Genomic DNA, 8,884 nt, shown 5'->3' on the forward strand with positions numbered 1-8,884 from the left:
AAGGGCATTGTAAAACTATAAATAAAGGCATTGGCTAAGAGGTAGGGCATTGAAGCACTCTCCTCTCTTTCCACAAATTCGTCCAGCCCTCATTTTTATTTTTGACGCAACCCTCTTCTTCCTTAATCCAAACTCTCTCCTTCCATGTTCTTCTTCTTCTCTTTTCCTTCTCTCTTGTTCTTTTTCTTTTTTCTTGTTGATCTAAAGTTCCTTTCATGAGATTCTAAATTCTACAGTTTGTAAATGTTGTTCTTGGATCTGGTGACAATAACACGGGGAGGTGAAGAAGTATATTTGGATGAGAGGTGCGGGTCAACCGAGGTGGGAATGTGGTTTGGAGTGGGGAGTGGTGATGGAGAGGGTTGAGGAAGGCGATCGGGAACAGGGCTAGTTAGGGGCGCAGGAATCGAATCTACAGATGATGCGCCAGTAGTCGGGAGGAAGGACACAGAGGAACACCAGTGGGAGAGTGTGTCAGATGAGGGGCGGTCAAGATGAGACTGAAGGGAAGTGAAAGGGAAGATAGACTCAACAAATTTAACATTATGCGACACATAAATGTGAGATGTAGTGGGATTAAGACATAGATAGGCACTTTGAGTAGTAGAATACCCTAGAAAAACACACGGAGAGGAACGTGGAGTGAGTTTGTGAGAGGAGTATGGTCGAAGTCATTGATAACAAAAACAACCAAAACAGCGTAATTTATAATAGTTAGGAGGATTATCAAAAAGTTTGGCATAGGGTGAAAGAAGACTTAGTGTGGGTGTTGGAAGCCGGTTGATGAGATAAATAGCAGTGGAGAAGGCATATGACCAGTAAAAGAGAGGTATAGAGGCATGTGAAAGAAGAGACAAACCTATTTCTACAATGTGACGATGTCATCGTTCAAAATACCCATTGTGTTCAGGTGTATGTGGAGGAGACGTAAGATGAGAGATACCTTTGGTTGCTAGAAAAGAAGACATTTCTTTGTATTCTCCCCCATTATCAAAATAGAGTGTATTAATCTGTTTATCAAAGAAATTTTCAACTATAGATTTAAATTGGATAAAGGTATCAAATACCATATATACTTTGTAAAATGATCCACAAAAATAACATAATACTTGAAATTATCAATAGAATAAATTGGAGAGGTCCAGACATCCGAGAAGATAATATCAAGAGGGGAAGAAGAGACAAGTGTGGAGTGGGAAAAAGGTAATTTGTGACTCTTATAGCATTGACAAGAATTGCAATTAAAAATAAAATATAGAGTGTTTGACAAGTCTAACTGAAAAGTGGACACGATATGTCGTAGAATCAGAGACGATGGATGACCTAGACAATGAAGCCACGCAGACGAAGTGGTCTTGACACTAGATAAAGCAATTATTGGTGGAAACTGGATTTGGGACGATGGCCATTCGTACACACCATCCTTAGTTCGACCCTGCAAATGAAGAAAAGCAAATTAAAATGCCCTAGTAATTAGAGTAATTACCCTGTTGATTCCGAAAGATTGCCGTTTCTTTATTGACGAAATCCAATCTGGTCTCGGAGGCAAAAGCTGGTGAAATTACATGGTTTTGTTGGCTTAGAGGCGATTTACGACCTCTCCAAATGAAGAAAAGCAAATTAAAAACCATGTGGGCTGTATCATCCGATCGTCGGGAGGGTTTCTGTTTCTGATGACGAAATGAAAAAGGGGAGGGAGGGATTCGGGCGAGAGGGGAGGCCTAAGGCTTCCTCAAGAAGAGGGATGGAGATTAACGTGTCAACCGCAAGTGACTCCATAAAGAAAAGGGGATGGAGGAGAAGACTACAAAAGCTTCCTTTCGTGTTTGATCTTGAGAACCCGCAGTAAGTGTTTGCGTTTTTTAAGATTGCGAAAAGGGGTTTCGGTTTTGTTTCTCTGGATTGCTTCAAATACAGGCAGATTTTAGTTCAAAAGACTTCAGAAACTAGAAGTCTGCAGGGCGGAGATGTGCCTCACTTGTCTGTTATTCTTTTGGCTTTTTCTTCTCAGAATGGAGTTTGGAAATGTGAGAAGGAAGGCACCTATATGGGAAATTGCTTGTGAGGGATATCACTGTACTGAAATCCTGGGGAGCTCGAAACAGATTTGGACATGATGGCAAGAATTGGTTCAGTGGATGCTCCGTCAACGCAAAGCTTCTGCAAGACAGCGAGTCATTTTTGCTTCTGGTGCTTATCTCAAATCACAAGGTGACAAGGTGAGTGGCCTCAGTTGAAAGGCGCTTATGGTGTCCTCAGTTGAAAGGTGCATTTGTGATCAGTTGTCCTCCTCAGAATCTAGTTTTTTTTCTGCTATTAGTTGATGAATGCAATTCTTCAATCATGATAGAAGATTCATATGTCCTGGGATTATATAAATCTTTGATTAAGACTTAACTGACTGTTTATGCCGCCATCAGAAAAATAAAATTATAGAAATTTTATAGTTTTCCCCGGAGCAATAAGAAACTCATTCTGTATTTTTAAGGTATTGTTTATGTCTCCCAAAGAAAACAAAATTCTAACTGTTTTTCTTAATTGCGTGCCATTGAAAATTTAAGAAAATAATATTTTTTTAAAAATAATTAAATAGGTTGATGTAAGAGGTATATGAGGTGTGTTCGAATTGGGATTGATTTAAATTCTTCGAACTCAAACTCGAAACCATGAGCCTAAAATTGGAATTGAATTCGAGCCCAATAATTTTAACTGAGTTCAAGCTCCAACCTACTTTTAAAACTTTGTATAAAATATATGTCAAATAAATTATATATAAAATTATGCATAATTTTTACTTAAAATTGGGCATGACCTTTGTACATAAACCTTACATAAAATTGTTCATAAACACTGCATAATATTTTGCATAAATTTTGTTCAATAATCAAATACAAAAATTTAAATTAAATATCAATATCAAATTTACAATCACACAAATAAAAACCATAAATCCAGTATAAAAAAATAGTTCACCTTTTGTTTTTTCTTAATACCGTGAAGAGCTCGAACCCAATCACTGCTACAATCAAAACTTGAACTGTATTTGGTACCAAGGAAGAACGATATGAGTCTATTACTCTACCACTAGTACTAAAGGTACTCTAAGGCTAGTGTAGACTTCATTGAATTTCAACCACACATGAAACTTTTTTTGTCTTTTTAAACTTTGAATAGAATCATAAAACCAAAACCATGTGATGAATATAATATACATACAAAATTTGGTAATGATAATCCCATAAATGAACTGATACCATACTGATATGTATATAATTTAGAATACAAAAGATAAGTTTTATTGTCAGTGGTTCCGTCCACTCTCGTAGGCGGTAGTTTTCCGTACCTAACATATCGGTCTGTGAGTTTGTATTGGCTAGCCGCTGTCATGTGAAGATAATTATAACATGGGATATTATCCGATAATTAAAGGTATTATGTTAATCCTTTATCACATAGAATCACAAAAAAACTAATAAATGTTTGTCTTAGGAGTTCTTTGGTTGTGGAATAGTGTTATAAATCCCCACTATGGCATTTTTTTCTTCCAATGAAGGAGAGGAGAGGGCGGTGCCTTATCTGAATTTCAAAGCTCCCTTAGTCGCTTCACTTTTTCATTTTCCCTTCAAGTTATTCTTTGTTTTTTCCTGATTCAAAGAAGATGTTTTGGATATAAAACAGAAATTGGTGGCAGGCGATAAACAGAAATTTTGTGAGTCCCACATGATCTTCCAACTTATGTGATAAAGATGTCAATTCATGGTAATCATGGTGGGTCCTACTTCTTATGGACTTGGGCCCATTTTACAATACTCTTAGATATATGGGTCTTCATTGGTCACGTGGGTTTGAGCCCATCTTCCAATGGAGATAGAAAGGTGTTGGTCCGGGTGGCTTATCAAGAGGGGGGTGAATTGAGAATATCAAATTAAAATCGAGTTGTGATTGTAACAAAAGATCATGCATAAAATTAGTTCAAAGTAAATTGAAACATTCACACACCTTAAGCACAAAGAATTTTTTTTGTTATTGATGTTCCCCTAGTGGTAATCACCTTCCAAGAACCCTTGCTTAATAAAATTTTACTATTTAAAAAGCTTTAATAATTAGAATTACATAAAAAATATTTCAGCTCTCTTTGGCCATGTGTAGCTCTTTCTTTTCATTCTATGGTTTAGGGAACGCCGGAGTGGCCCCATTGGGAAACAGAAGAGAATAACATTCGTTTGACCGAGTTAAAGGGATTGAAGAAAACAATGATCTTCATTCAAAATCTCTCCCGTAATCACGATGTGTAGAGATTTCACGTCCCGACCGAAGATGGAGAAGTTTCGTCTTGACTAGAGATGAAGGGTTTCAGCTTCCTTCGGTCCTTCAGTCCCGACCCCTAATTCCTGACCCTGGGTTCAAGTAAATAAGTCCGTTCATGAGCTCGTAAAGATTCGGTTCGTTTATTTAAACGAGTCGGAAAGTCCGATAGTACCAGAACTTGCCGTTGGCAGAGGCAAAGGGAACTGTAACGAGTCCAAGACTCTGAAAGGCTGGCTGTTGGGCAGGGCACCCTATGGCTTTGAAGTCTGTGAATTCAGTAGGGTTGCGATTTGGGGAGGAAATGAAAGGGAGAAAGCAACAAAGCCGGTTGAAGCATGAGATCATGGAGGGGCGCGTGAGGACAGGGAAGCTTATCGAGTTTCACAATCTGGCATCGACTACTAGCTAAATATGGTAAACTTCGTCATTAGCAAACCATAAGTCTTCAACTCTAGTTTCTGGCCGCCATTCTTGTATCCGGGATGTCCTTGTAGCTCAGAAATTACCCAAAATCTCTGGCCTAATTTCCTGAAGAGTCTACAGTCAATTTAGTTGACAAAAGAGGGTTGGAAGCACTGAAACTGGCCACCTCAAGCTACCTGATCGTGGGGTTTATCCATGTTTCCTTAAACTTGAAAATTTTCTTCAATGTTACAAGTTACTGAAACTATTTTCGTCTTTTTTCGTCTTTCTTCCCTTACCATTCAATAACGCTACCACTGGAACAGGACGACTTTGAAGTATGAATGACAGGAGAATTATCTTCGATGAAGCCATTTCACGGAACAGAAGATTAGAACTCAGACACCCCTTTTCAGCGCTCACCAGCGACACAGCGTCCCTCCAAAAGAGGCTTTTCATGGTTTTATTCTCCCTTTCGTGTATTTCCATGAAAGAGAGAGGGCAAGGCCGCCCTACCAGCCTTCCTTTATTTGACAGAGAACAGGTCCTTATCAGAACTCATGGTCCACTACTCCACCCACCCACCCTCTTTTAACACGTGCCCCCAAAAGCTGGAGGCCCCCCTTCCCCTCCCTCTCCCTTTCATTAATCCATTCTCCCAAAGTGAGACCAAATGGAATATTTCCTCCCAACAGAAAACATGTCGGCCTCTTCCTATGCTCCAACTATATCGGTAGCCCATCCCCCCATCATTCATTCACTCATATGCAAATTTCTCTTCGATTATCGCTAACCCAGTTGCTTAAGATTACAGGAGGAGAGAGAGAAAGAGAGAGCTTCTGATTCTGAAATTCGAAGTCACATGGCGGAGTAGCAGTTGCTGCTCTGGTGCTGCAGTAATACAGACAAGGTTGGTGTGGTACGTGACAGAAGAAACCAAGGGGGTGAGAAAAAGAAAAAGATGAGCCAGGGAAGGAAACCTGACTGACCTCCATTCCAACTTTAGAGTTTTGCTCAAGGTAGTGGCTCCTGCCCACTTGAAGCTATAGATTTCAAGTCGGTACCGCGACACCGCCAATTGGTGTTTTGATAGAAGTTTTTTTTTCTGTTCTTTTACCTCTCACATCCACTACAACAATGCTACAGCTGGAGAAGCTCGCTCACCAGTTCCCAGCAGCACAGAAATACGAAAAAGAATGCCAGGCTAGTTTGCTTCTTCTGGGGCTGGAGATTTATTGTTTATTTACTAAAAGAAGCCTTCTGTCTCAGTTTTTTCTGTTCTGAAATGTCAGCAATCGAAGATAAAAACAGCCCAGCAGAAGAAACGAATAGGGGGAAAAGTAAATTGGGGTCGAAAAGAATTTCAAGAAGAGAAAGACAGTTTTTAGTATTCATTATGAATCGAGAACATCCTTTGGTCTACAAAATTGGGAGGCCTTTTTTTTCCGTTCTATTGTCGCCCCCCTCGAAACCCAACTGGCCAATTTGCAACTGCGAGTTGCCGACTATAGAGCTGATATCTTCCACAAAGAGGGACGTTCCCGGGTTTCAATACAGCGGCGACCGATTGGGGATGCCCTTCCGCCGGCTGACGTGAACTTCGAGCTCCGTCGCGGGCGAGCAAGTTGGCCGAAACGTGCTACGGGAGCTGCCGGAGACGCTGCTCCTCTTTTTTCTCACGACCTCAGTTGTCGCCGTGCAGGCGAGAGTCCGACAGCCTACCCCACCACCACTATGGCTGGAACCAGACGCAGACGAAAACGATACCGGGGATTCTAAAATTGAGTCAGGGGTCATTTGTCCGTCTTCCAGCTCGAAATAACTGCTGTCTCCCTTGGCTCCTTCTGGTAACGGAAGGAACTGGCAGTCGTAGACATACTTTGAAATTCCACCTTCTCTCTTTATCAGATGTTTCACCTGAAATCAGGGAAAACAAAGAATAATTAAAAGGAATCGGAAAAGATAAAAACTGGGAAGCTCAGGAGTGGGTGCAATCAAGTTTATGACTTGGACCTTGCAGGCAACGGAGCAGAAGACGTAAGGATCCTGGAGGCTCCTGTCGCAGGTGTTGCAGACGTTGCCCGAGCCTCTGAAGGGCCGTGTCTGAGGCCTCTGGTTCAAGAACACCACTTTTGCACTGTTTGTTATATAAGACTGCTCAAAACAAAAATCCGAAAATTTCTTTACCAAAAAGGCCGCGGGAGGAAGAACGAACAAGCAAAAGAAATTACACGCATGTCAATTACCTGAACATAAGAACAATCGATTAATTTCTCCATGTCGTCGACCCTGATAACATCGTGGTAAACATACCTTCTAATCTGAACAACGGGGAAAAAAGGCAAAAAAGAAAACAAAATTGAGTTTTTCGCACAGTGAAAAAAGAATCTCTCGAAACAGGAAAACATGTCGATCTTTTAACCTGTAGGAGGCGGTGAGAGCGATGGGGAGACAAGCAGTGGGGGCAGATACTGATACAACAATCCAAGCAAAAGATATTCTTCTCGTTCTTCTTCACCCCCTCGTGGACGAAACAAGGGTTGAAGAATTTCTCTTGCAGAAGCCGTTCCAGCCATCCAGGAGAACAAGAAAACGCAACCTGAAGAAAAGGAAAAAAAATAAAAAATCAATTCAAACAACCAAAACTTTAGCCCTAACAAAAGAAACATAGAAGAAGAGGAGAAAGCCACACAAAACATTAAAAGAAAAAACCAACCATCTTCTCTCCCTTTGAAAATTCCGAGCTTGAAGAAGATAAAAGGAGGTTTCACAGCTTGTATACCCGTGTACCGTCCGGCATCATCAGCATCTCTTTACTTCAAAAAAATCGAAACCCCTAAATGGACAAAAGAAGAAAGTTGAAAGGGCGAGGGAGGTAAGAGTGAGAGGAAAGAAACGGCGCCTGCTACTGCCGCTGCCACCGGTGCGGCTGAGAGGGAAGCAACGACTGTGCGAGGAGGTGTTTGAGCGCATTTAAGACGGGGAAGGCCAAAAATCCAAAAATTAAAAAATCCCAAATAAGGATTTGCCAATATTATTAATCATCAGCTAAAAAGAAGAATCAAGTAAAATCGTGATTAAAAGACTGTTCCGTACTCTTTCTCTTTTTTCTTTTCTTTTGCGTGTCGGCTAAACGACAAGACCAAAGATAGTGACGAATCTACCCCCGAATTTCAGGGCTATAATTGTCTTTTGACCGAAAGGCGAGATCCACTAGGCAGCTTCTTCCTATTGGTGGATATGGCCGCTAATATGAGCTGTGGGAGCGCAAACGGTGAAGTGGGCCCGTGGAGAAAAAAGAGCCTGCTTTTGTCCTTTTTTAAGAGACCAAAACGCCCTTCCATCCATGCGGTCGAGAGGAGAGGACAGGAGAAATTTTTGCTCCGGGTCACGGATTGGGTGAGATTTAAAACCCTAAATTGAGTTGGTGGGTGGATGAAGAGTGAACCGGAACAGTGCCCAAATACTTAAATAAATACTTGATATTCATTTTTCATCGGATTAGTTACTATTCCAAAAGGATATATAATATCCAAACCAAATTTAATATATATACCAATATTACCCAAAAGACCGGCCTGTTAGGAGCAAAAGATATAAGTACTTAACCTCAGGACCATAACGTGTATACCCCTAATTCACATAGATTTTACATCAATAAAGAATCTTATGAAACTCATGAATTTGGAATAGTCTCGGTTACGATAAGGACGCACTACAAACAAAAAACAATGGTAGAGCATTTTCATCAAGAGTTTTTTTTTTTTTTGGGGCAATATCAATTATGAATCCAAACAATAACAATCGTGGCTAAACAACTAGCAAATGTCATTAAATGCTATGATGACAAAGTTTTAGATCAAATTATATTTGTTTCAATTTGAGTCAAAAGCAAAATTTGATTGAAGTAAATGCTTAGAAAAATTCATTTATAGCATTTAGAATGTAATAAATAGAATTCTTGTAGCGATTGAAAGATATATTAAAAGCTGAACTGAATTATTTCATGTTTCCTATGTTTGACGCCTGGAAATGTGATTCTTACACACAATGGGAGTTTAATCTGCGGTTGTGTCCGGACACAAACCATGCTTTTGCCACTTTTATAAGACTCTTATTAGAATTGACTCTCCGTGGCCTGTCAGATTCAGACTCTTTCAACTCAATTTACTCT

At 40.2% G+C, this 8,884-nt stretch overlaps 1 protein-coding gene across 1 annotated transcript; it reads right to left on the reverse strand.

Annotated features, from left to right (window-relative positions):
- Positions 1 to 6,049: 6,049 nt before the first annotated feature.
- LOC137948976 (protein RGF1 INDUCIBLE TRANSCRIPTION FACTOR 1-like) lies at positions 6,050 to 7,642 on the reverse strand. The gene is made up of 5 exons (XM_068795222.1): positions 7,427 to 7,642; positions 7,133 to 7,309; positions 6,957 to 7,031; positions 6,724 to 6,864; positions 6,050 to 6,627 (listed from the first exon to the last, which is right to left on the reverse strand). The coding sequence occupies exons 1-5, from the start codon at positions 7,427 to 7,429 to the stop codon at positions 6,259 to 6,261; spliced, it is 765 nt and encodes a 254-aa protein (XP_068651323.1). The 5' UTR covers positions 7,430 to 7,642; the 3' UTR covers positions 6,050 to 6,258.
- Between the last annotated feature and the right edge of the window lie 1,242 nt (positions 7,643 to 8,884).

Source organism: Aristolochia californica, unplaced genomic scaffold, assembly GCF_029961685.1.
Source record: "Aristolochia californica isolate CCGP_79_NKW_82.1479 unplaced genomic scaffold, dmAriCali1.0.hap1 SCAF_13, whole genome shotgun sequence".
Taxonomy (NCBI): domain Eukaryota; kingdom Viridiplantae; phylum Streptophyta; class Magnoliopsida; order Piperales; family Aristolochiaceae; genus Aristolochia; species Aristolochia californica.